The following is a 27,755-nucleotide window of genomic DNA, read 5'->3' as shown; positions in this document are numbered from 1 at the left end:
TCCTCATTTCCATAGAGACTTGGCTGGCTGCCACCGCTACCCATGTGCCTATTTACTCCTAATTTACCTCCACCAGGGCACGTCTTAGACTAAATAGTGACGCTCCATGTTGTTCCTGAAGTCTATTTTAAGATGAATTTCTATATAGGTAGAGAATGTCGCTGTGTGAGCAAATAGATCAGGCATAATATCAATTTACTGGAGGAAAACAACGGAAAAAAGATAAAACAAAGAAAAATTAATAATCATCTCTTTTTCGGGTGATGGTGCTGTGAGGGAGCTTGATTTTTGAGGGGCGAGCTGTAGTTTTTATTAGCACTATGTTGCGGTAAAAAAAAAAAAACTTTTTGAATCACTTTTTGTTCTGTTTTTCGGGGGGGGGGTGAACAGACCTACGCTCAGCCAACTACTTCCCTGCCCAACCCCCCATCACATGCAGGCTGGGCTTAGCGAAGCACGCACGTGCTCTCAATGGGGAGAGAGTGAACTGGTGACAGGAGGCAGCTTAGCTCCCATGATATTAAAAGGACCAAGCATGTTAAACTTCGACATGCACAACCTTCCTTTCTCCTGACATGTTGGGAAATCCCCATGCACATTAGATGGTTGGGCAGACCAGTGAAATCCCTGGGTTCAGCTAACATTCATCTTATGTGCACGGCCATCCTTAGATTACCAGTTATCCCTATATAGGCACTGGAGGTAAGTGATGTCTGAAAACAATGGCAGTAGACCCTGCTCCATGACAATATTATGCCCACTTTGATAGCCTTTTAAAAGATTATTTCCACCCTATACATTTATGCATGACAGGTCCTATACAGCTGACATTAAGGTATATGATTGGAATATCCATAAAAGATTAAAAAAAATGGTTTTGTCTGCAGCGAATCAATGGTGAATTTGTGTCAGCACCTGCATGGGTTACACTTAAGATGTTGTGCTGGATTTATACTGCAAAGTGTGGAATCAATAGCAGAATGGCTTTACCAGACTTGTCAAATGGGCGGAGCCATTCACCGTAAGCAATGACTGCAGAGTCGGACGGAGCAGGGACCCACACCCAATTGGTAACACCCCAGTGTCAATCTATTCATACATTTATAAGGAGGGTAAAAAAAAAGGGAAGGCAGAATGAATGAAAGCTATATAACTAGTTATAAGAAAAAATGCTCAGAATTGTTATAGTACAATTATTACCTAAAACATACGTATCAGGGAGCGGACATTATCCCTTCCCAACCCATGAGGACGCAGGGCAACACCATGGCAATGCTGCTGGCAGCACAGGACTGTAACACTGCAGTTAGCTCTATTCTCTGGGACTTGTGGTGTCATCCAGGGAGACTAGGGGTTAACTTCTGTCTCTGGATTGTGTTGACCCCCTGCTGACTAGCCCCAGGGGCTGCAGCTACTTGCACTGGAATCAGCTTCATCTGCTCCACATCCCTGTCCCTGTTCTCTGCAGCGGTGCTGATATTTTCATTAGGCCACGGCCCCACTATCAGTATTTGGTCAGTATTTTTTCTCAGGAGTGGGTGATAAATGCAGACTTGGTGACTTGTTTCTATTATACCTTTCCTGATTGTCCCTCACCTGGTTTTGGCTCCCACTCCTGAGAAAAAATACTGACCGAATACTAACCAAATACTGATAGTGGAGCCGTGGCCTTAGTCTGTTTTCTGACCATCCGCTTGCTTCCAGATTCTGTCCCTTAGTCCTCCTGGTTGACCTTGCATGACTACCCTTCTTGCCGCCCTCTTGCTCAACAGGCCAGCAGCACACTTATTGGTCCCAACCCAGGGGCCACTATGCAAGTCCAAATTCCTGTATGGGGATTAACAGGTAAAGACCAGGCCATCCTTTGGGAAGTGTTGTACAGAGCGGCTAGTGCTATTCCTGTCTGTGGAAGCATTAAGAGCTATCAGGAACAGTGCCCACGTGACAATGACACACAAATCATGGCACGCAATAAAAGTCCTTTAGGCCACGGCCCCACTATCAGTATTTGGTCAGTATTCGGTCAGTATTTTTTCTCAGGAGTGGGAGCCAAAACCAGGTGAGGAACAATCAGAGAAAAGGTATAATAGAAACACGTCATCAATTCTGCATTTATCACCCGCTCCTGGTTTTGACTCCCACTCCTGAGAAAAAATACTGACCAAATACTGATAGTGGGGCCGTGGCCTTATAGTGATAAAATGGACACAGAAGCTGGAGGCTCAGCTGTTGGTGCTGGCTGTATTATACCCCTTTACCCCACTCATCATTCGTCACTCGATAGGAGTGCAATGGTGGGGTATCAATGTGTTGACACGACCAGTAAGCCAAACCTCCGACTCCTCAATTTCCATGACTCCAACTCCACGACTCCGACTCCCTCATACATGGCTCATGTCTAAGTGATAAATTTACTGTAGCACAGATTCATCTCAGCTAAAAGTCTAGACCCTTAGATCAGGAATAGGGCAGACATTTATAGGACATTTCAGAACTTTCCAAAATTCTTATGAAAAAATATTTCCCACAAACTGCATTGAACTACTGTACCCAATTTATTATATATTTTAGGATTCAGAGTTGGTACATTTTATACCGACTCCACCAAAATGGACTCCACAGCCCTGGACATGACAAACCAAATGTGCCATTTTTGTACACTGCTTAGCTATAGGATGCCTCTCAGTGATGCTGCTGATGTGATCTACTACAATACATCTTGCAGTGCATTATATTACTGTTTAAGCTCTTACATTGTGAAGTCTCCTAGTGGGACTAAAGATAGTATGTACACACGTGCATGCTCCTCAATATGGAAGTTGTGGAAATCACAGGATGGATAGACATGTTACTGATAGGCAAATAATGAAAAAATGGAAACAAGAGTTTTAAAAACATCTCAATTTACTTAGCATTGAACATGAGCACCAAACACAGAAATCCCTGCACTTACACACCTTGGCTGCTAACAATTAGATTATTAATGGTTGTCTGAGGAATGTTCTGCGGCGCTGAATGTACTTAAGCAAATAATCAAGATCCACTGCTGGCAGCTCCCTTAACAACTGCTGACCAATGACAATAAGAGACAAGTCTGGAGACACTGCAGGCCTTGGTAGCACGTTTAGGTGTGAGATTCCCTCGTTAAGTCTTCTTCAGCTTTCACAATATAAACTACATATATATTAAATAGATCTCTTAGACTTGATGAGGCTGGTGTACTTACTGCTAAATAAAAGACCGAAAGGCTGTATAATCCTTTATGAGAATCAGTATTTTAGGAGTCCACATCTAGTTTCAGCTGTTCACTAGCAGGCAAAGCGTTAAGCGATCTAATGTTTGTGGTTTCTATAGTTTAATCTAGTGACTGATCAGATTTAAAAGAGTTAAAAAAAAAAAAAAAATGCCCCAGAATTGTTTGTATTCACAAAACTTCAAAGAGCAGAAGAGAAGTGACTGACATTTTACAGGAATTGATAGAATCGGTTTCCTTAATCTTCTCTCTGTATTTGGTCTTGCAATGTTCGGGGGCTTGTCATCTACTGAAGAAGACTTGATGTTGCCACAGACTATGGCAGCTTCCTTCAGGGAAGCAAGTAACTTCCTTTTATCCAGGCACTGACGGGCACAGCTGAGGAGACGGGGTGAGCACACATGTGCCAGCCCTGACAACAAACACCATTTGGGGGTGACATGTGACAGGAACCAGGCGTAGGCTGGGTTCTCATCTAATTGCCAGTGGGAAACTAAACCTAGGCGCTCATTTGCATATGCACATCAGACATCCCGGAGTCCGGCCATTCTTCAGCAATTCTCCACACATGTCAAATGGAAGATGAGAGGACAGTGTATCTTCTTCCCTTCTCCAAGTCTCCAACAAGGATCTGAGCCGTCTAGCGAAGCGTCAGGCAGGGACATTCCCTGGATCAGGAATGAGAGCTGCCATCTCTAAAAGATACGCTCATCACCATCACTGGAGATCCCCCACATATCATTGTTAGGAAGAAACTGCCTGTGTATGAGGCTCCTGTAGACAAGGCATCTGATGTGCACTATTCCCCGGACCCCTCCACACACGTTCTCAGCATGGACAGAGGGGACATCTCTGCCTTCATGTGCACATGTCACATAAGGATGCAAACAAATTCGAAACTCATCCAAAATGTACTAAAAAGTCTCATATGACTTTGGACAACAATGCGGCCCCGTACTTCAGTCCGAGCAGCCAAGAAACCACCAGGTGCTGAGCCTCAGCGGACTTTGTGTCAGGAAAAAAAGCTTCCACAACTGAACTGTCAACACCCTATCCTTCTGTTTTCAGTGGTGGTAAGCCTTCGTCCGAGGGTCTGGCACTGACTTTTTCCGCTCTCCCCACTAAAAACACCTGAATGCTCAGCTGAGCCGAATGCTCTTGGGTATGAGGAAAGTCGGAGACGTAGCTGTCTGCTGAACTTGTACAGATAATAAGCGCAGGCTTATTAACTGCTCTGTGTATCCTCTACTGTTGTGAAGGGTGATCTCCAGCATGCCGTCACGTAGGACGATGAGGTAGAAGGTCCTTTCTTACCCAATGCCCCCAAGCACCAGGGCAGAGATCTAACACTATTTTGCCCTTGTAATGCAGCGGTGTTCACACAATGCGGTAAAGAGGCAGTGACCCAGGCTAGACCAACTTAAAAAGTCTTTATTTTGGCAACTCACAAGAAAAAGGAAAATGTTATCTTCCGGATCACAGCTGGATCGTCCAGTCTGTCAGGGACTTTATTCTCACAAATATCACAGGCCGAGAGTCACTCAGAACCACCCGCTGTGATCAGAGAGCGAACAGCTCTCTGCTGCCCCCTATTGTCTGGACAATTACACAATTGGCCGACGAGCAACGGAGGAGGCCGCAGGCTGTTCACACTAACAGGCCAGTTATCAGAAAACTAACAGCAACTAATAGCATCCTTAATAGACCCTCTGTCTTGGGCAGCACCAGCAAATCCACCAGGACTTCTGTCTCGCCTTCGGCAGGAAGGCTGCACACAGGAAGAGCACAGGCTTAACGCACTGCCGTGGGCGAGAACACCACCGCATCTCCCGAGGGTGCGTCAGTGGCCTTATTTTCCGAGGCTGTGGCCTGCGTTCAGAGACCACACCTGTGCTACAGAGAGCTCCTGCTCTCAAGCTTGCAAACCAAAAACGGACACACCCAAACCTTTATAGGTGTAAATGAAAACTGGGGCCATGGGCCACTTGTAAGACCCGGACTGGAGGGAGAGATCCATTCCACTACCGATCCTATAGATCTCTCCAAAAATAAAAGCCCATATCAGGTTTTACTAAATTTGACCTGGTCAAATAGTTTGACCAAGCCCACACATACTTTTATTTTGCATTGCAACCACAGTTGTAGCTCTGATTACAATGCACTCCTGCGGGTTCAATATGCCTCTATGCACATCCTGGGGGATACATACCAGCCCTCAAATACGATTTCCCCCTCACTGTCTCACACCCAATAAAAAGAAAAAGCGTGGATGGTGGGTGAGGAATCTGTGGTAGCTGCACTTCCATGTTATAGAAGTGACCACCTTTCATCAGTCTTCCATTAGTAGGTCATATGGTTGTAGTATTCTTGCACTATATACGTGTGCTATATACTTACTAATAACGCCAGCTTCTGATACTTCTGTTTCAGCTCAGCCTGGGTGTCTGATGGATGTGCCCCCAAGATGCCGTACCAATCCTTCTCAGCCATATTTTCTGAGGTCATGGTTAATCGTACCCCTCATACTGCTCTCGACCTGTAATAGAGATGTTGGTATATCAGTGTTTTTACTACAGGAGTAGAGAACGTGTATGTATCAGGGAGAGCCCCCAGGATACACATGATGTGCTCGCATGCTTGAAGACTGTTAATGTAGTTAACACATCACAGACTAAACTTTAAACTGTGAACGGTCATAGTGGTTGTTGGGGTCCCAGGAGGCCAATCTGCATCAATCAACTCATTTTACCAATGAATCCTCAGCTGGCGATGCATAGCCACTGTAGGGGTGACGCAGTGTTACACGGGGCCATTCTGTGAAATTGCCTTGTCCATATCCCACACGCCGGACCATCCTACATGGACCAGAGGGCTACGGACAAGCAGAGGCTCTGCACTTTGGTCCATACAGAAGGGGCCAGATATTGGGGGGGGTAGCCATGTATGACATCCAGTTAACTAATTAGACATAGTAATTTCTTCAGCCCCCTCTCTAAGTACCAACACTTGATCAGAGACTGCCCATAAGGTGCAGGCATAAATCAGGTACCACTGCACAGATGCAGCCCTGAAACTTCCTTAAGGCTATGTGCCCACGATGCAGAAATGAAGCAGAAAATTTCTGCAGCATTTCTGCATGTTCTTGGCAGTCAAAAACGCTTGCCGATTTTAAACGCGTTTTTGCAGCGTTTTTACGTGCGGATTTGATTTGCGTTTTTCAAGTGCATTGGGACCTCAAATCAGCATGCAGAAATGCACAAATAATGGACATGCTGCGGATTTTTCCGCAAGGAAAATCCGCTGCGGAAAATTCCGCAGCATGGGCACAGAACATGCAGATTTTCATTGGGGATCATGGGGCACGGATTAGCAAGCATTTTGCAAGCATTTACGCTGTGGAAATTCCGCATCAAAAACACTTGAAAAACACATAGTGGGCACACAGCCTAAAGTGGACTTGTGACCATTCCTGTCATAGCCATTTACCCACTACCAAATATTTTGAATCAGAGTCAGATCTCTTTTTTTCATACTTATGTACAGTGCAGACCAAAAGTTTGGACACACCTCATTTAAAGATTTTTCTGTATTTTCATGACTATGAAAATTGTACATTCACACTGAAGGCATCAAAACTATGAATTATCACATGTGGAATTATATACTTAACAAAAAAGTGTGAAACAACTGAAAATATGTCTTATATTCTAGGTTCTTCAAAGTAGCCACCTTTTGCTTTGATGACTGCTTTGCACACTCTTGGCATTCTCTTGACGAGCTTCAAGAGGTAGTCACTGGAAATGGTCTTCCATCAATCTTGAAGGAGTTCCCAGAGATGCTTAGCACTTGTTGGCCCTTTTTCCTTCACTCTGCGGTCCAGCTCACCCCAAACCATCTCGATTGGGTTCAGGTCTGGTGACTGTGGAGGCCAGGTCATCTGGCGTAGCACCCCATCATTCTTCTTCTTGGTCAAATAGCCCTTACACAGCCTGGAGGTGTGTTTGGGGTCATTCTCCTGTTGAAAAATAAATGATGGTCCAACTAAACGCAAACCGGATGGAATAGCATGCCGCTGCAAGATCCTGTGGTAGCCATGCTGGTTCAGTATGCCTTCAATTTTGAATAAATCCCCAACAGTGTCACCAGCAAAGCACCCCCACACCATCACACCTCCTCCTCCATGCTTCACGGTGAGAACCAGGCATGTAGAGTCCATCCATTCACCTTTTCTGCGTCGCACAAAGACACGGTGGTTGGAACCAAAGATCTCAATTTTGGACTCATCAGACCAAAGCACAGATTTCCACTGGTCTAGTGTCCATTCCTTGTGTTCTTTAGCCCAAACAAGTCTCTTCTGCTTGTTGCCTGTCCTTAGCAGTGATTTTCTACCTGCTGCACAAAGTCTCCTCTTAACAGTTGTTGTAGAGATATGTCTGCTGCTAGAACTCTGTGTGGCATTGACCTGGTTTCTAATCTGAGCTGCTGTTAACCTGCGATTTCTGAGGCTGGTGACTCGGATAAACTTATCCTCAGAAGCAGAGGTGACTCTTGGTCTTCCTTTCCTGGGGCGGTCCTCATGTGAGCCAGTTTCTTTGTAGCGCTTGATGGTTTTTGCAACTGAACTTGGGCACACTTTCAAAGTTTTTCCAATTTTTCGGACTGACTGACCTTAATTTCTTAAAATAATGATGGCCATTCGTTTTTCTTTACTTAGCTGCTTTTTTCTTGCCATAATACAAATTCTAGCAGTCTATTCAGTAGGACTATCAGCTGTGTATCCACCAGACTTCTGCACAACACAACAGATGGTCCCAACCCCATTTATAAGGCAAGAAATCCCACTTATTAAACCTGACAGGGCACACCTGTGAAGTGAAAACCATTTCCGGTGACTACCTCTTGAAGCTCATCAAGAGAATGCCAAGAGTGTGCAAAGCAGTCATCAAAACAAAAGGTGGCTACTTTGAAGAACCTAGAATATAAGACATATTTTCAGTGGTTTCACACTTTTTTGTTAAGTATATAATTCCACATGTGTTAATTCATAGTTTTGATGCCTTCAGTATGAATGTACAATTTACATAGTCATGAAAATACAGAAAAATCTTTAAATGAGAAGGTGTATCCAAACTTTTGGTCTGTACTGTATGAATATATGTAAAAAGAAAAATAACATGGAATATTTTTACGGCGTTTGTTTCCAAATAATGATAATCAAAAATCTCTGGGAAACATTTTTTTTTTTTTACTTTGATTATTTTTTCCAACTGTAACTGAGGTATTCAGAAGAGCCCAGTTACAGGAGAAAACAGTCCCCTATGGTGACAGAAAATATAGAGGTGATCTGGGTCTGCAGGATTCCACAGCTCTGCTATGCCGGCAGACATCCGGCCATCATGTGATCAGCCGGTCTTACAGAACCGTCAGCAGTGACCATTCTGTACACTGCCTAGCGCTCACTAGGAGCTATAAACCCAGATAAATAGAAAACAGAAGGGGTCTGACAGCCGGGAAGTGGACCTGTAATCCAGGAGCTTTAACCCTGCAGAGTAATTTACAATAGTGTGGTGTTAAGATCTCATGCAGACGAGTGTATGAATCAGACGATTTTTAATCAGACAGCAACCTGACCCATGTTATTCAATAGGGCTGTTCAGATGAATGATTATTTTCTTGGTCCGACTGTCGGTGAGAAAGAAATCTCAGGAAGCACTACTTTCTTCTGAGTCTCGGATGACAATCACACATTGATGTTCACTGATGCGTAAATAAAACTGGATTCCATATAGAACATCCATGTGCCATCTGATTTTTACAGAAACATATCTATTATAAACCTAGAACAAATGTATTTGACCATGTACATTTATATAGTTGTATCAAAACAGGTCGCACACGGATAAAAATCTGTTTTGAATGAGAAAAAAAAAATCGTCCGAATTTTCTGAATGAAACTTAAGACAATTTAAAATACGCTTGTCTGCAGCCGCCCCAAAAGGTCAGGACCAAGTGATGTCATTTTAGGTCACTTGGTCCTTATAAGTTTAGGCCACTTCTCTGTTTATCTGTAAAACAGTCTGGCCATTAATAAATATTTAACAAAACAGCGCGGTTTTGCTGTATTTCTCTGGGTGCTACATGTGCATTGTTCACCCATCACAGGGTGTCCTATAAAAGGACAATTATGCAAATCACTCTGACCAGAGAGTGAGCATAGTGTGCCCCATTCTCTCGGATGAGGAAATCGATGGAAATTGGACTGCAATCAGATGTCATCCGAGTGCAGTCTGACGGTTTCCATGGACTCGTTGCCTTGTATGGCTGAGTGCGATCTGAATATTGGAGAAAGCTCAGGCATGCTGTGATTTTTTTTCTTTGGGCAGACTCTGTCCAAGGGAAAAGAATTCAGACATGGGCTCGGCCCCATAGACTAGCATTGTTTCGTTAGATGGCCTGCCCCCAGGAGCCCCAGGCCGACACTGGTCACATGGCTGGATGGCACATGAGCAGCGGCCACCTGGGGACTCTTTTATTTAAAGCATGGATTGATTAAAATAATAAATGGAGGATTCTCACCCTCTAGAGTCCCCGCAGAACAAGCACAGAAAAGCTGAGCCGGAGGGGTGTGCAGCCCCAAATCACCAAGACCGCTGCAGCCTGTGACTGGCCGCAGGGGTCAGAGCCTCATCCCATGTTTCTTCTTGCTGGGACTGAGGACGTCCATGTCACTCCAGACTGAGGATCCCAGCTGTACGGACACAACACGCAGACCTGCTGCGTATCAAGTGTGGAGCTATCGTCCATGGCAGCCGATGCAGTGTGCACGCTCAATCTCTAAGAGTTTTATTATCTGACTTGTATCCTGACTTGTTGCCATGGGGAACAGCTCCATTTTTGTTTTGAACTAGTTTTGCCATCTCCGCCACGGATAATGTACGGTCAGGATCAGCCCGTGGGAAGGATCCACCAGAACTGAGCGCGACCGACACTGCAGCCCCGGCGCCGCCATCATATACAGTCCAGACATCACTCACCTCACTGAGGGCAAGACGGGCGATGCGGCCACATCCTGGCAAGCGGGAGGACCTGCGGTGACGTCACTGACCATGTGATGTATAGTTACGCCTAAAGGACCTGTGCTGAGGTGACCACGTGACGCGTAAGGGGTGAGCGTGAACTGCCGTCTCCGTGCTCTGTCTATCGGGGGTATGCGGCACTGCTTCCTGTGTGTACGGGGGGGTATGCTTGTGTGCGGCACTGCTTTCTGTGTGTACGGGGGTATACTTGTGTGCGGCACTGCTTTCTGTGTGTACGGGGGGGTATACTTGTGTGCGGCACTGCATTCTGTGTGTACGGGGGGGGTATGCTTGTGTGCGGCACTGCTTTCTGTGTGTAGGGGGGGTATGCTTGTGTGCGGCACTGCTTTCTGTGTGTACGGGGGGGGTATGCTTGTGTGCGGCACTGCTTTCTGTGTGTACTGGGGGGGTATGCTTGTGTGCGGCACTGCTTTCTGTGTGTACTGGGGGGTATGCTTGTGTGCGGCACTGCTTTCTGTGTGTACTGGGGGGTATGCTTGTGTGCGGCACTGCTTTCTGTGTGTACTGGGGGGTATGCTTGTTTGCGGCACTGCTTTCTGTGTGTGCGGCACTGCTTTCTGTGTGTACTGGGGGGTATACTTGTGTGCGGCACTGCTTTCTGTGTGTACTGGGGGGTATGCTTGTTTGCGGCACTGCTTTCTGTGTGTGCGGCACTGCTTTCTGTGTGTACAGGGGGGTATACTTGTGTGCGGCACTGCTTTCTGTGTGTACTGGGGGGTATACTTGTGTGCGGCACTGCTTTCTGTGTGTGCGGCACTGCTTTCTGTGTGTGCGGCACTGCTTTCTGTGTGTACGGGGGGGGTATGCTTGTGTGCGGCACTGCTTTCTGGGTTTACGGGGGTATACTGGTGTGCGGCACTGCTTTCTGTCTATCGGGGGTATGCTTGTGTGCGGCACTGCTTTCTGTGTGTACTGGGGGGTATGCTTGTGTGCGGCACTGCTTCCTGTGTGTACGGGGGGGTATACTTGTGTGCGGCACTGCTTTCTGTGTGTACGGGGGGGTATACCTGTGTGCGGCACTGCTTTCTGTGTGTACTGGGGGGTATGCTTGTGTGCGGCACTGCTTTCTGTGTGTACGGGGGGGTATGCTTGTGTGCGGCACTGCTTTCTGTGTGTACTGGGGGGTATGCTTGTGTGCGGCACTGCTTCCTGTGTGTACGGGGGGGTAAACTTGTGTGCGGCACTGCTTTCTGTGTGTACGGGGGGGGTATGCTTGTGTGCGGCACTGCTTCCTGTGTGTACTGGGGGGTATGCTTGTGTGCGGCACTGCTTTCTGTGTGTACTGGGGGGTATACTTGTGTGCGGCACTGCTTTCTGTGTGTACTGGGGGGTATACTTGTGTGCTCCACTGCTTTCTGTGTGTACTGGGGGGTATACTTGTGTGCGCCACTGCTTTCTGTGTGTACTGGTGGGTATGCTTGTGTGCGCCACTGCTTTCTGTGTGTATGGGGGTATACTTGTGTGCGGCACTGCTTTCTGTGTGTACGTGGGTATGCTTGTGTGCGGCCCTGCTTTCTGTGTGTACGGGGGTATGCTTGTGTGCGGCACTGCTTTCTGTGTGTACTGGGGGGGTATGCTTGTGTGCGGCACTGCTTTCTGTGTGTACTGGGGGGATATGCTTGTGTGCGGCACTGCTTTCTGTGTGTACTGGGGGGGTATGCTTGTGTGCGGCACTGCTTTCTGTGTGTACTGGGGGGGTATGCTTGTGTGCGGCACTGCTTTCTGTGTGTACTGGGGGGGTATGCTTGTGTGCGGCACTGCTTTCTGTGTGTACTGGGGGGGTATGCTTGTGTGCGGCACTGCTTTCTGTGTGTACTGGGGGGGTATGCTTGTGTGCGGCACTGCTTTCTGTGTGTACTGGGGGGGTATGCTTGTGTGCGGCACTGCTTTCTGTGTGTACTGGGGGGGTATGCTTGTGTGCGGCACTGCTTTCTGTGTGTACTGGGGGGGTATGCTTGTGTGCGGCACTGCTTTCTCTGTGTACTGGGGGGGTATGCTTGTGTGCGGCACTGCTTTCTCTGTGTACTGGGGGGGTATGCTTGTGTGCGGCACTGCTTTCTCTGTGTACTGGGGGGGTATGCTTGTGTGCGGCACTGCTTTCTGTGTGTGCGGCACTGCTTTCTGTCTATCGGGGGTATACTTGTGTGCGGCACTGCTTTCTGTCTATCGGGGGTATACTTGTGTGCGGAACTGCTTTCTGTGTGTACGGGGGGGTATACTTGTGTGCGGCACTGCTTTCTGTGTGTACGGGGGTATACTTGTGTGCGGCACTGCTTTCTGTGTGTACGGGGGTATGCTTGTGTTCGGCACTGCTTTCTGTGTGTACGGGGGTATACTTGTGTGCGACACTGCTTTCTGTGTGTACGGGGTGTATGCTTGTGTGCGGCACTGCTTTCTGTGTGTACTGGGGGGGTATGCTTGTGTGCGACACTGCTTTCTGTGTGTACTGGGGGGGTATGCTTGTGTGCGGCACTGCTTTCTGTGTGTACTGGGGGGGTATGCTTGTGTGCGGCACTGCTTTCTGTGTGTACGGGGGGGTATACTTGTGTGCGGCACTGCTTTCTGTGTGTACGGGGGGGTATACTTGTGTGCGGCACTGCTTTCTGTGTGTACGGGGGGGTATACTTGTGTGCGGCACTGCTTTCTGTGTGTACGGGGGGGGTATGCTTGTGTGCGGCACTGCTTTCTGTGTGTACGGGGGGGTATACTTGTGTGCGGCACTGCTTTCTGTGTGTACGGTGGGTATACTTGTGTGCGGCACTGCTTTCTGTGTGTACGGGGGGGGGGTATGCTTGTGTGCGGCACTGCTTTCTGTGTGTACGGGGGGGTATGCTTGTGTGCGGCACTGCTTTCTGTGTGTACGGGGGGGTATGCTTGTGTGCGGCACTGCTTTCTGTGTGTACTGGGGGGGTATGCTTGTGTGCGGCACTGCTTTCTGTGTGTACGGGGGGTATACTTGTGTGCGCCACTGCTTTCTGTGTGTACGGGGGGGTATGCTTGTGTGTACTGGGGGGTATGCTCGTGTGCCGCACTGCTTTCTGTGTGTGCGGGGGGGGTATGCTTGTGTGCGGCACTGCTTTCTGTGTGTACTGGGGGGTATGCTTGTGTGCGGCACTGCTTTCTGTGTGTACGGGGGGGGTATACTTGTGTGCGGCACTGCTTTCTGTGTGTACGGGGGTATGCTTGTGTGCGGCACTGCTTCCTGTGTGTACGGTGGGTATACTTGTGTGCGGCACTGCTTTCTGTGTGTACGGGGGGGGTATGCTTGTGTGCGGCACTGCTTTCTGTGTGTACTGGGGGGGTATACTTGTGTGCGGCACTGTTTTCTGTGTGTGCGGGGGTATACTTGTGTGCGACACTGCTTTCTGTGTGTACGGGGTGTATACTTGTGTGCGACACTGCTTTCTGTGTGTACGGGGGGTATACTTGTGTGCGCCACTGCTTTCTGTGTGTACGGGGGGGTATGCTTGTGTGTACTGGGGGGTATGCTCGTGTGCCGCACTGCTTTCTGTGTGTGCGGGGGGGTATGCTTGTGTGCGGCACTGCTTCCTGTGTGTACGGGGGGGGTATGCTTGTGTGCGGCACTGCTTTCTGTGTGTACGGGGGGGTATGCTTGTGTGCGGCACTGCTTTCTGTGTGTACGGGGGGGTATACTTGTGTGCGGCACTGCTTTCTGTGTGTACGGGGGGGTATACTTGTGTGCGGCACTGCTTTCTGTGTGTACGGGGGGTATGCTTGTGTGCGGCACTGCTTTCTGTGTGTACGGGGGGTATACTTGTGTGCGGCACTGCTTTCTGTGTGTACGGGGGGGGGGTATGCTTGTGTGCGGCACTGCTTCCTGTGTGTACGGGGGGGTATGCTTGTGTGCGGCACTGCTTTCTGTGTGTACGGGGGGGTATACTTGTGTGCGGAACTGCTTTCTGTGTGTACGGGGGGGGTATGCTTGTGTGCGGCACTGCTTTCTGTGTGTACGGGGGGGGTATGCTTGTGTGCGGCACTGCTTTCTGTGTGTACGGTGGGTATACTTGTGCGGCACTGCTTTCTGTGTGTACGGTGGGTATACTTGTGTGCGGCACTGCTTTCTGTGTGTACGGTGGGTATACTTGTGTGCGGCACTGCTTTCTGTGTGTACGGGGGGGGTATGCTTGTGTGCGGCACTGCTTTCTGTGTGTACGGGGGGGTATACTTGTGTGCGGCACTGCTTTCTGTGTGTACGGGGGGGGGTATGCTTGTGTGCGGCACTGCTTCCTGTGTGTACGGGGGGGTATGCTTGTGTGCGGCACTGCTTCCTGTGTGTACGGGGGGGTATGCTTGTGTGCGGTACTGCTTTCTGTGTGTACTGGGGGGTATACTTGTGTGCGGCACTGCTTTCTGTGTGTACGGGGGGGGTATGCTTGTGTGCGGCACTGCTTCCTGTGTGTACGGGGGGGTATACTTGTGTGCGGCACTGCTTTCTGTGTGTACGGGGGGGTATACCTGTGTGCGGCACTGCTTTCTGTGTGTACGGGGGGGTATACCTGTGTGCGGCACTGCTTTCTGTGTGTACGGGGGGGTATGCTTGTGTGCGGCACTGCTTTCTGTGTGTACTGGGGGGTATGCTTGTGTGCGGCACTGCTTCCTGTGTGTACGGGGGGGTATGCTTGTGTGCGGCACTGCTTTCTGTGTGTACGGGGGGGTATACTTGTGTGCGGCACTGCTTTCTGTGTGTACGGGGGGGTATACTTGTGTGCGGCACTGCTTTCTGTGTGTACGGGGGGGGTATGCTTGTGTGCGGCACTGCTTTCTGTGTGTACGGGGGGGGTATGCTTGTGTGCGGCACTGCTTCCTGTGTGTACGGGGGGGTATACTTGTGTGCGGCACTGCTTTCTGTGTGTACGGGGGGGTATACTTGTGTGCGGCACTGCTTTCTGTGTGTACGGGGGGGTATGCTTGTGTGCGGCACTGCTTCCTGTGTGTACGGGGGGTATACTTGTGTGCGACACTGCTTTCTGTGTGTACGGGGTGTATACTTGTGTGCGACACTGCTTTCTGTGTGTACGGGGGGTATACTTGTGTGCGCCACTGCTTTCTGTGTGTACGGGGGGGTATGCTTGTGTGTACTGGGGGGTATGCTCGTGTGCCGCACTGCTTTCTGTGTGTGCGGGGGGGGGTATGCTTGTGTGCGGCACTGCTTCCTGTGTGTACGGGGGGGGTATGCTTGTGTGCGGCACTGCTTTCTGTGTGTACGGGGGGGTATGCTTGTGTGCGGCACTGCTTTCTGTGTGTACTGGGGGGGTATGCTTGTGTGCGGCACTGCTTTCTGTGTGTACGGGGGGGTATACTTGTGTGCGGCACTGCTTTCTGTGTGTACGGGGGGGTATGCTTGTGTGCGGCACTGCTTTCTGTGTGTACGGGGGGGTATGCTTGTGTGCGGCACTGCTTTCTGTGTGTACGGGGGGGTATGCTTGTGTGCGGCACTGCTTTCTGTGTGTACGGGGGGTATGCTTGTGTGCGGCACTGCTTTCTGTGTGTACGGGGGGTATACTTGTGTGCGGCACTGCTTTCTGTGTGTACGGGGGGGGGGTATGCTTGTGTGCGGCACTGCTTCCTGTGTGTACGGGGGGGTATGCTTGTGTGCGGCACTGCTTTCTGTGTGTACGGGGGGGTATACTTGTGTGCGGAACTGCTTTCTGTGTGTACGGGGGGGGTATGCTTGTGTGCGGCACTGCTTTCTGTGTGTACGGGGGGGGTATGCTTGTGTGCGGCACTGCTTTCTGTGTGTACGGTGGGTATACTTGTGCGGCACTGCTTTCTGTGTGTACGGTGGGTATACTTGTGTGCGGCACTGCTTTCTGTGTGTACGGTGGGTATACTTGTGTGCGGCACTGCTTTCTGTGTGTACGGGGGGGGTATGCTTGTGTGCGGCACTGCTTTCTGTGTGTACGGGGGGGTATACTTGTGTGCGGCACTGCTTTCTGTGTGTACGGGGGGGGGGGTATGCTTGTGTGCGGCACTGCTTCCTGTGTGTACGGGGGGGTATGCTTGTGTGCGGCACTGCTTCCTGTGTGTACGGGGGGGTATGCTTGTGTGCGGTACTGCTTTCTGTGTGTACTGGGGGTATACTTGTGTGCGGCACTGCTTTCTGTGTGTACGGGGGGGGTATGCTTGTGTGCGGCACTGCTTCCTGTGTGTACGGGGGGGTATACTTGTGTGCGGCACTGCTTTCTGTGTGTACGGGGGGGTATACCTGTGTGCGGCACTGCTTTCTGTGTGTACGGGGGGGTATACCTGTGTGCGGCACTGCTTTCTGTGTGTACTGGGGGGTATGCTTGTGTGCGGCACTGCTTTCTGTGTGTACTGGGGGGTATGCTTGTGTGCGGCACTGCTTCCTGTGTGTACTGGGGGGTATGCTTGTGTGCGGCACTGCTTTCTGTGTGTACGGGGGGGTATACTTGTGTGCGGCACTGCTTTCTGTGTGTACGGGGGGGTATACTTGTGTGCGGCACTGCTTTCTGTGTGTACGGGGGGGGTATGCTTGTGTGCGGCACTGCTTTCTGTGTGTACGGGGGGGGTATGCTTGTGTGCGGCACTGCTTCCTGTGTGTACGGGGGGGTATACTTGTGTGCGGCACTGCTTTCTGTGTGTACGGGGGGGTATACTTGTGTGCGGCACTGCTTTCTGTGTGTACGGGGGGGGTATGCTTGTGTGCGGCACTGCTTCCTGTGTGTACGGGGGGGTATACTTGTGTGCGGCACTGCTTTCTGTGTGTACGGGGGGGTATACTTGTGTGCGGCACTGCTTTCTGTGTGTACTGTGGGGTATGCTTGTGTGCGGCACTGCTTTCTGTGTGTACTGGGGGGTATACTTGTGTGCGGCACTGCTTTCTGTGTGTGCGGCACTGCTTTCTGTGTGTGCGGCACTGCTTTCTGTGTGTACGGGGGGGGTATGCTTGTGTGCGGCACTGCTTTCTGTGTGTACGGGGGGGGTATGCTTGTGTGCGGCACTGCTTCCTGTGTGTACGGGGGGTATACTTGTGTGCGGCACTGCTTTCTGTGTGTACGGGGGGGTATACCTGTGTGCGGCACTGCTTTCTGTGTGTACTGGGGGGTATACTTGTGTGCGGCACTGCTTTCTGTGTGTACTGGGGGGGTATGCTTGTGTGCGGCACTGCTTCCTGTGTGTACGGTGGGTATACTTGTGTGCGGCACTGCTTTCTGTGTGTACGGGGGGGGTATGCTTGTGTGCGGCACTGCTTTCTGTGTGTACTGGGGGTATACTTGTGTGCGGCACTGCTTTCTGTGTGTACTGGGGGGGTATGCTTGTGTGCGGCACTGCTTTCTGTGTGTACGGGGGGGTATGCTTGTGTGCGGCACTGTTTTCTGTGTGTACGGGGGGGTATGCTTGTGTGCGGCACTGTTTTCTGTGTGTACGGGGGGGTATGCTTGTGTGCGGCACTGCTTTCTGTGTGTACGGGGGGGGTATGCTTGTGTGCGGCACTGCTTTCTGTGTGTACGGGGGGGTATGCTTGTGTGCGGCACTGCTTTCTGTGTGTACTGGGGGGGTATACTTGTGTGCGGCACTGCTTTCTGTGTGTACTGGGGGGGTATGCTTGTGTGCGGCACTGCTTTCTGTGTGTACTGGGGGGGTATGCTTGTGTGCGGCACTGCTTTCTGTCTATCGGGGGTATGCTTGTGTGCGGCACTGCTTTCTGTGTGTACGGGGGTATACTTGTGTGCGACACTGCTTTCTGTTTGTACTTGGGGGGTATACTTGTGTGCGACACTGCTTTCTGTTTGTACTGGGGGGTATACTTGTGTGCGCCACTGCTTTCTGTGTGTACGGGGGGGGTATGCTTGTGTGCGCCACTGCTTTCTGTGTGTACTGGGGGGGTATGCTTGTGTGCGGCACTGCTTTCTGTGTGTACTGGGGGGGTATGCTTGTGTGCGGCACTGCTTTCTGTGTGTACGGGGGGGGTATGCTTGTGTGCGGCACTGCTTTCTGTGTGTACGGGGGGGGTATGCTTGTGTGCGGCACTGCTTTCTGTGTGTACTGGGGGGGTATGCTTGTGTGCGGCACTGCTTTCTGTGTGTACGGGGGTATGCTTGTGTGCGGCACTGCTTTCTGTGTGTACTGGGGGGTATGCTTGTGTGCGGCACTGCTTTCTGTGTGTACTGGGGGGTATGCTTGTGTGCGGCACTGCTTTCTGTGTGTACTGGGGGGTATACTTGTGTGCGGCACTGCTTTCTGTGTGTGCGGCTCTGCTTTCTGTGTGCGGGGGTATGCTTGTGTGCGGCACTGCTTTCTGTCTATCTGGGGTATGCTTGTGTGCGGCACTGCTTTCTGTGTGTACGGGGGTATACTTGTGTGCGACACTGCTTTCTGTGTGTACAGGGGGGTATACTTGTGTGCGGCACTGCTTTCTGTGAGTACGGCACTGCTTTCTGTGTGTACGGGGGTATACTTGTTTGCGCCACTGCTTTCTGTGTGTACTGGGGGGTATACTTGTGTGCGCCACTGCTTTCTGTGTGTACTGGGGGGTATACTTGTGTGCGACACTGCTTTCTGTGTGTACTGGGGGTATGCTTGTGTGCGGCACTGCTTTCTGTGTTTACGGGGGGGGTATGCTTGTGTGCAGCACTGCTTTCTGTGTGTACGGGGGGGGTATGCTTGTGTGCGGCACTGCTTTCTGTGTGTACTGGGGGGTATGCTTGTGTGCGGCACTGCTTTCTGTGTGTACGGGGGGTATACTTGTGTGCGGCACTGCTTTCTGTGTGTACGGGGGGGTATGCTTGTGTGCGGCACTGCTTTCTGTGTGTACGGTGGGTATACTTGTGTGCGGCACTGCTTTCTGTGTGTACGGTGGGTATACTTGTGTGCGGCACTGCTTTCTGTGTGTACGGTGGGTATACTTGTGTAAGGCACTGCTTTCTGTGTGTACGGGGGGGGGGTATGCTTGTGTGCGGCACTGCTTTCTGTGTGTACGGGGGGGTATGCTTGTGTGCGGCACTGCTTTCTGTGTGTACTGGGGGGGTATGCTTGTGTGCGGCACTGCTTTCTGTGTGTACGGTGGGTATACTTGTGTGCGGCACTGCTTTCTGTGTGTACGGGGGGTATACTTGTGTGCGCCACTGCTTTCTGTGTGTACGGGGGGGTATGCTTGTGTGTACTGGGGGGTATGCTCGTGTGCCGCACTGCTTTCTGTGTGTGCGGGGGGGGTATGCTTGTGTGCGGCACTGCTTTCTGTGTGTACTGGGGGGTATGCTTGTGTGCGGCACTGCTTTCTGTGTGTACGGGGGGGGTATACTTGTGTGCGGCACTGCTTTCTGTGTGTACGGGGGGGTATGCTTGTGTGCGGCACTGCTTCCTGTGTGTACGGTGGGTATACTTGTGTGCGGCACTGCTTTCTGTGTGTACGGGGGGGGTATGCTTGTGTGCGGCACTGCTTTCTGTGTGTACGGTGGGTATACTTGTGTGCGGCACTGCTTTCTGTGTGTACTGGGGGGGTATACTTGTGTGCGGCACTGTTTTCTGTGTGTGCGGGGGTATACTTGTGTGCGACACTGCTTTCTGTGTGTACGGGGTGTATACTTGTGTGCGACACTGCTTTCTGTGTGTACGGGGGGTATACTTGTGTGCGCCACTGCTTTCTGTGTGTACGGGGGGGTATGCTTGTGTGTACTGGGGGGTATGCTCGTGTGCCGCACTGCTTTCTGTGTGTGCGGGGGGGGTATGCTTGTGTGCGGCACTGCTTCCTGTGTGTACGGGGGGGGGTATGCTTGTGTGCGGCACTGCTTTCTGTGTGTACGGGGGGGTATGCTTGTGTGCGGCACTGCTTTCTGTGTGTACTGGGGGGGTATACTTGTGTGCGGCACTGCTTTCTGTGTGTACTGGGGGGGTATGCTTGTGTGCGGCACTGCTTTCTGTGTGTACGGGGGGGTATACTTGTGTGCGGCACTGCTTTCTGTGTGTACGGGGGGGGTATGCTTGTGTGCGGCACTGCTTTCTGTGTGTACGGTGGGTATACTTGTGTGCGGCACTGCTTTCTGTGTGTACGGGGGGGTATGCTTGTGTGCGGCACTGCTTTCTGTGTGTACGGGGGGTATGCTTGTGTGCGGCACTGCTTTCTGTGTGTACGGTGGGTATACTTGTGTGCGGCACTGCTTTCTGTGTGTACGGGGGGGGGGTATGCTTGTGTGCGGCACTGCTTCCTGTGTGTACGGGGGGGTATGCTTGCGTGCGGCACTGCTTTCTGTGTGTACGGGGGGGTATACTTGTGTGCGGAACTGCTTTCTGTGTGTACGGGGGGGGGTATGCTTGTGTGCGGCACTGCTTTCTGTGTGTACGGGGGGGGTATGCTTGTGTGCGGCACTGCTTTCTGTGTGTACGGTGGGTATACTTGTGCGGCACTGCTTTCTGTGTGTACGGTGGGTATACTTGTGTGCGGCACTGCTTTCTGTGTGTACGGTGGGTATACTTGTGTGCGGCACTGCTTTCTGTGTGTACGGGGGGGGTATGCTTGTGTGCGGCACTGCTTTCTGTGTGTACGGGGGGTATACTTGTGTGCGGCACTGCTTTCTGTGTGTACGGGGGGGGGTATGCTTGTGTGCGGCACTGCTTCCTGTGTGTACGGGGGGGGGGTATGCTTGTGTGCGGCACTGCTTCCTGTGTGTACGGGGGGGTATGCTTGTGTGCGGTACTGCTTTCTGTGTGTACTGGGGGGTATACTTGTGTGCGGCACTGCTTTCTGTGTGTACGGGGGGGGTATGCTTGTGTGCGGCACTGCTTCCTGTGTGTACGGGGGGGTATACTTGTGTGCGGCACTGCTTTCTGTGTGTACGGGGGGGTATACCTGTGTGCGGCACTGCTTTCTGTGTGTACGGGGGGGTATACCTGTGTGCGGCACTGCTTTCTGTGTGTACGGGGGGGTATACCTGTGTGCGGCACTGCTTTCTGTGTGTACTGGGGGGTATGCTTGTGTGCGGCACTGCTTTCTGTGTGTACTGGGGGGTATGCTTGTGTGCGGCACTGCTTCCTGTGTGTACGGGGGGGTATGCTTGTGTGCGGCACTGCTTTCTGTGTGTACGGGGGGGTATACTTGTGTGCGGCACTGCTTTCTGTGTGTACGGGGGGGTATACTTGTGTGCGGCACTGCTTTCTGTGTGTACGGGGGGGGTATGCTTGTGTGCGGCACTGCTTTCTGTGTGTACGGGGGGGGTATGCTTGTGTGCGGCACTGCTTCCTGTGTGTACGGGGGGGTATACTTGTGTGCGGCACTGCTTTCTGTGTGTACGGGGGGGTATACTTGTGTGCGGCACTGCTTTCTGTGTGTACGGGGGGGGTATGCTTGTGTGCGGCACTGCTTCCTGTGTGTACGGGGGGGTATACTTGTGTGCGGCACTGCTTTCTGTGTGTACGGGGGGGTATACTTGTGTGCGGCACTGCTTTCTGTGTGTACTGTGGGGTATGCTTGTGTGCGGCACTGCTTTCTGTGTGTACTGGGGGGTATACTTGTGTGCGGCACTGCTTTCTGTGTGTGCGGCACTGCTTTCTGTGTGTGCGGCACTGCTTTCTGTGTGTACGGGGGGGTATGCTTGTGTGCGGCACTGCTTCCTGTGTGTATGGGGGGGTATACTTGTGTGCGGCACTGCTTTCTGTGTGTACGGGGGGGTATACCTGTGTGCGGCACTGCTTTCTGTGTGTACTGGGGGGTATACTTGTGTGCGGCACTGCTTTCTGTGTGTACTGGGGGGTATACTTGTGTGCGGCACTGCTTTCTGTGTGTACTGGGGGGGTATGCTTGTGTGCGGCACTGCTTCCTGTGTGTACGGTGGGTATACTTGTGTGCGGCACTGCTTCCTGTGTGTACGGTGGGTATACTTGTGTGCGGCACTGCTTTCTGTGTGTACGGGGGGGGTATGCTTGTGTGCGGCACTGCTTTCTGTGTGTACTGGGGGTATACTTGTGTGCGGCACTGCTTTCTGTGTGTACTGGGGGGGTATGCTTGTGTGCGGCACTGCTTTCTGTGTGTACGGGGGGGTATGCTTGTGTGCGGCACTGTTTTCTGTGTGTACGGGGGGGTATGCTTGTGTGCGGCACTGCTTTCTGTGTGTACGGGGGGGTATGCTTGTGTGCGGCACTGCTTTCTGTGTGTACGGGGGGGGTATGCTTGTGTGCGGCACTGCTTTCTGTGTGTATGGGGGGGGTATGCTTGTGTGCGGGGGGGTATGCTTGTGTACGGCACTGCTTTCTGTGTGTACTGGGGGGGTATGCTTGTGTGCGGCACTGCTTTCTGTGTGTACTGGGGGGGTATGCTTGTGTGCGGCACTGCTTTCTGTGTGTACTGGGGGGTATGCTTGTGTGCGGCACTGCTTTCTGTGTGTACTGGGGGGTATGCTTGTGTGCGGCACTGCTTCCTGTGTGTACGGGGGGGTATGCTTGTGTGCGGCACTGCTTTCTGTCTATCGGGGGTATGCTTGTGTGCGGCACTGCTTTCTGTGTGTACGGGGGTATACTTGTGTGCGACACTGCTTTCTGTTTGTACTGGGGGGTATACTTGTGTGCGACACTGCTTTCTGTTTGTACTGGGGGGTATACTTGTGTGCGCCACTGCTTTCTGTGTGTACGGGGGGGGTATGCTTGTGTGCGCCACTGCTTTCTGTGTTTACTGGGGGGGTATGCTTGTGTGCGGCACTGCTTTCTGTGTTTACTGGGGGGGTATGCTTGTGTGCGGCACTGCTTTCTGTGTGTACTGGGGGGGTATGCTTGTGTGCGGCACTGCTTTCTGTGTGTACGGGGGGGGTATGCTTGTGTGCGGCACTGCTTTCTGTGTGTACTGGGGGGGTATGCTTGTGTGCGGCACTGCTTTCTGTGTGTACTGGGGGGGTATGCTTGTGTGCGGCACTGCTTTCTGTGTGTACGGGGGTATGCTTGTGTGCGGCACTGCTTTCTGTGTGTACTGGGGGGTATGCTTGTGTGCGGCACTGCTTTCTGTGTGTACTGGGGGGTATGCTTGTGTGCGGCACTGCTTTCTGTGTGTACTGGGGGGTATACTTGTGTGCGGCACTGCTTTCTGTGTGTGCGGCACTGCTTTCTGTGTGCGGGGGTATGCTTGTGTGCGGCACTGCTTTCTGTCTATCTGGGGTATGCTTGTGTGCGGCACTGCTTTCTGTGTGTACGGGGGTATACTTGTGTGCGACACTGCTTTCTGTGTGTACTGGGGGGTATACTTGTGTGCGCCACTGCTTTCTGTGTGTACAGGGGGGTATACTTGTGTGCGGCACTGCTTTCTGTGAGTACGGCACTGCTTTCTGTGTGTACGGGGGTATACTTGTGTGCGCCACTGCTTTCTGTGTGTACTGGGGGGTATACTTGTGTGCGACACTGCTTTCTGTGTGTACTGGGGGTATGCTTGTGTGCGGCACTGCTTTCTGTGTGTACGGGGGGGGTATGCTTGTGTGCAGCACTGCTTTCTGTGTGTACGGGTGGGTATGCTTGTGTGCGGCACTGCTTTCTGTGTGTACTGGGGGGTATGCTTGTGTGCGGCACTGCTTTCTGTGTGTACTGGGGGGTATGCTTGTGTGCGGCACTGCTTTCTGTGTGTACGGGGGGTATACTTGTGTGCGGCACCGCTTTCTGTGTGTACGGGGGTATACTTGTGTGCGCCACTGCTTTCTGTGTGTACTGGGGGGTATACTTGTGTGCGGCACCGCTTTGTGTGTACTGGGGGGTATACTTGTGTGCGGCACTGCTTTCTGTGTGTACTGGGGGGTATACTTGTGTGCGGCACTGCTTTCTGTGTGTACTGGGGGGTATGCTTGTGTGCGGCACTGCTTTCTGTGTGTACTGGGGGGGTATGCTTGTGTGCGGCACTGCTTTCTGTGTGTACTGGGGGGTATACTTGTGTGCGGCACTGCTTTCTGTGTGTACTGGGGGGTATACTTGTGTGCGGCACTGTTTTCTGTGTGTACTGGGGGGTATGCTTGTGTGCGCCACTGCTTTCTGTGTGTACTGGTGGGTATGCTTGTGTGCGGCACTGCTTTCTGTGTGTATGGGGGTATACTTGTGTGCGGTACTGCTTTCTGTGTGTACGTGGGTATGCTTGTGTGTGGCACTGCTTTCTGTGTGTACGGGGGTATGCTTGTGTGCGGCACTGCTTTCGGTGTGTACTGGGGGGGTATGCTTGTGTGCGGCACTGCTTTCTGTGTGTACTGGGGGGTATACTTTTGTGCGGCACTGCTTTCTGTGTGTACTGGGGGGTATGCTTGTGTGCGGCACTGCTTTCTGTGTGTACTGGGGGGTATGCTTGTGTGCTGCACTGCTTTCTGTGTGTACTGGGGGGTATGCTTGTGTGCGGCACTGCTTTCTGTGTGTACTGGGGGGTATACTTGTGTGCGGCACTGCTTTCTGTGTGTGCGGCACTGCTTTCTGTGTGTACTGGGGGGTATACTTGTGTGCGGCACTGCTTTCTGTGTGTGCGGCACTGCTTTCTGGGTTTACGGGGGTATACTTGTGTGCGGCACTGCTTTCTGTCTATCGGGGGTATGCTTGTGTGCGGCACTGCTTTCTGTGTGTACGGGGGTATACTTGTGTGCGACACTGCTTTCTGTTTGTACTGGGGGGTATACTTGTGTGCGCCACTGCTTTCTGTGTGTACGGGGGGTATACTTGTGTGCGGCACTGCTTTCTGTGTGTACGGGGGGTATACTTTTGTGCGGCACTGCTTTCTGTGTGTACGGGGGTATACTTGTGTGCGGCACTGCTTTCTGTGTGTACTGGGGGGGTATGCTTGTGTGCGGCACTGCTTTCTGTGTGTACGGGGGTATACTTGTGTGCGGCACTGCTTTCTGTGTGTACTGGGGGGTATGCTTGTGTTCGGCACTGCTTTCTGTGTGTACTGGGGGGTATACTTGTGTGCGGCACTGCTTTCTGTGTGTACTGGGGGGTATACTTGTGGGCTCCACTGCTTTCTGTGTGTACGGTGTGTATGCTTGTGTGCGGCACTGCTTTCTGTGTGTACTGGGGGGGTATGCTTGTGTGCGGCACTGCTTTCTGTGTGTACTGGGGGGGTATGCTTGTGTGCGGCACTGCTTTCTGTGTGTACGGGGGGGTATGCTTGTGTGTACGTGGGGGTATACTTGTGTGCGGCACTGCTTTCTGTGTGTACGGGGGGGTATACTTGTGTGCGGCACTGCTTTCTGTGTGTACGGGGGGGTATACTTGTGTGCGGCACTGCTTTCTGTGTGTACTGGGGGGGTATGCTTGTATGCGGCACTGCTTTCTGTGTGTACTGGGGGGGTATGCTTGTGTGCGGCACTGCTTTCTGTGTGTACTGGGGGGGTATGCTTCTGTGCGGCACTGCTTCCTGTGTGTACGGTGGGTATGCTTGTGTGCGGCACTGCTTTCTGTGTGTACGGGGGGGGTATGCTTGTGTGCGGCACTGCTTTCTGTGTGTACTGGGGGTATACTTGTGTGCGGCACTGCTTTCTGTGTGTACTGGGGGGTATGCTTGTGTGCGGCACTGCTTCCTGTGTGTACGGTGGGTATACTTGTGTGCGGCACTGCTTTCTGTGTGTACGGGGGGGGTATGCTTGTGTGCAGCACTGCTTTCTGTGTGTACGGGGGGGGTATACTTGTGTGCGGCACTGCTTTCTGTGTGTACGGTGGGTATACTTGTGTGCGGCACTGCTTTCTGTGTGTACGGGGGGGTATGCTTGTGTGCGGCACTGCTTTCTGTGTGTACGGGGGGGGTATGCTTGTGTGCGGCACTGCTTCCTGTGTGTACGGGGGGGTATGCTTGTGTGCGGCACTGCTTTCTGTGTGTACGGGGGGGTATGCTTGTGTGCGGCACTGCTTTCTGTGTGTACTGGGGGGGTATACTTGTGTGCGGCACTGCTTTCTGTGTGTACGGGGGTATACTTGTGTTCGGGACTGCTTTCTGTGTGTACGGGGGTATACTTGTGTGCGGCACTGTTTTCTGTGTGTGCGGGGGTATACTTGTGTGCGACACTGCTTTCTGTGTGTACGGGGGGTATACTTGTGTGCGACACTGCTTTCTGTGTGTACGGGGGGTATACTTGTGTGCGACACTGCTTTCTGTGTGTACTGGGGGGTATGCTTGTGTGCGGCACTGCTTTCTGTGTGTACGGGGGGGGTATACTTGTGTGCGGCACTGCTTTCTGTGTGTACGGGGGTATGCTTGTGTGCGGCACTGCTTCCTGTGTGTACGGTGGGTATACTTGTGTGCGGCACTGCTTTCTGTGTGTACGGGGGGGGGTATGCTTGTGTGCGGCACTGCTTTCTGTGTGTACGGTGGGTATACTTGTGTGCGGCACAGCTTTCTGTGTGTACGGTGGGTATACTTGTGTGCGGCACTGCTTTCTGTGTGTACGGTGGGTATACTTGTGTGCGGCACTGCTTTCTGTGTGTACGGGGGGGGGGTATGCTTGTGTGCGGCACTGCTTCCTGTGTGTACGGGGGGGGTATGCTTGTGTGCGGCACTGCTTTCTGTGTGTACGGGGGGGTATGCTTGTGTGCGGCACTGCTTTCTGTGTGTACTGGGGGGGTATGCTTGTGTGCGGCACTGCTTTCTGTGTGTACGGGGGGTATACTTGTGTGCGGCACTGCTTTCTGTGTGTACGGGGGGGGTATGCTTGTGTGCGGCACTGCTTTCTGTGTGTACGGTGGGTATACTTGTGTGCGGCACTGCTTTCTGTGTGTACGGGGGGGGTATGCTTGTGTGCGGCACTGCTTCCTGTGTGTACGGGGGGGTATGCTTGTGTGCGGCACTGCTTTCTTTGTGTACGGGGGGGGTATGCTTGTGTGCGGCACTGCTTTCTGTGTGTACGGTGGGTATACTTGTGTGCGGCACTGCTTTCTGTGTGTACGGTGGGTATACTTGTGTGCGGCACTGCTTTCTGTGTGTACGGTGGGTATACTTGTGTGCGGCACTGCTTTCTGTGTGTACGGGGGGGGGTATGCTTGTGTGCGGCACTGCTTTCTGTGTGTACGGGGGGGGGTATGCTTGTGTGCGGCACTGCTTTCTGTGTGTACGGGGGGGTATGCTTGTGTGCGGCACTGCTTTCTGTGTGTACGGGGGGGTATGCTTGTGTGCGGCACTGCTTTCTGTGTGTACGGGGGGGTATGCTTGTGTGCGGCACTGCTTTCTGTGTGTACGGGGGGGTTATGCTTGTGTGCGGCACTGCTTTCTGTGTGTACGGGGGGGGTATGCTTGTGTGCGGCACTGCTTTCTGTGTGTACGGGGGGTATACTTGTGTGCGGCACTGCTTTCTGTGTGTACGGTGGGTATACTTGTGTGCGGCACTGCTTTCTGTGTGTACGGTGGGTATACTTGTGTGCGGCACTGCTTTCTGTGTGTACGGGGGGGGGTATGCTTGTGTGCGGCACTGCTTTCTGTGTGTACGGGGGGG

At 52.1% G+C, this 27,755-nt stretch overlaps 1 protein-coding gene across 2 annotated transcripts in view; it reads right to left on the bottom strand.

Annotated features, from left to right (window-relative positions):
* The window catches only part of DNAJC24 (DnaJ heat shock protein family (Hsp40) member C24), a 68,634-nt gene extending 58,254 nt beyond the window's left edge, over nt 1–10,380 (bottom strand). For both annotated transcript variants that reach the window (XM_073658088.1, XM_073658089.1), the window contains exons 1-2: nt 10,288–10,380; nt 5,651–5,789 (exon numbers count right to left, since the gene is read on the bottom strand). In XM_073658088.1, the coding sequence (XP_073514189.1) occupies nt 5,651–5,758 (108 nt within the window). In that variant the 5' untranslated portion in view covers nt 5,759–5,789; nt 10,288–10,380. The remainder of the gene's footprint in view (nt 1–5,650; nt 5,790–10,287) is intronic.
* Between the last annotated feature and the right edge of the window lie 17,375 nt (nt 10,381–27,755).

The sequence above is a fragment of the Phyllobates terribilis genome, unplaced genomic scaffold (assembly GCF_046119375.1).
Source record: "Phyllobates terribilis strain yellow unplaced genomic scaffold, ASM4611937v1 Scaffold_13__5_contigs__length_258822181, whole genome shotgun sequence".
NCBI lineage: Eukaryota > Metazoa > Chordata > Amphibia > Anura > Dendrobatidae > Phyllobates > Phyllobates terribilis.
The sequence above is the reverse complement of the archived record's forward strand: the minus strand, read 5'-3'. Positions and strand labels throughout refer to the sequence as shown.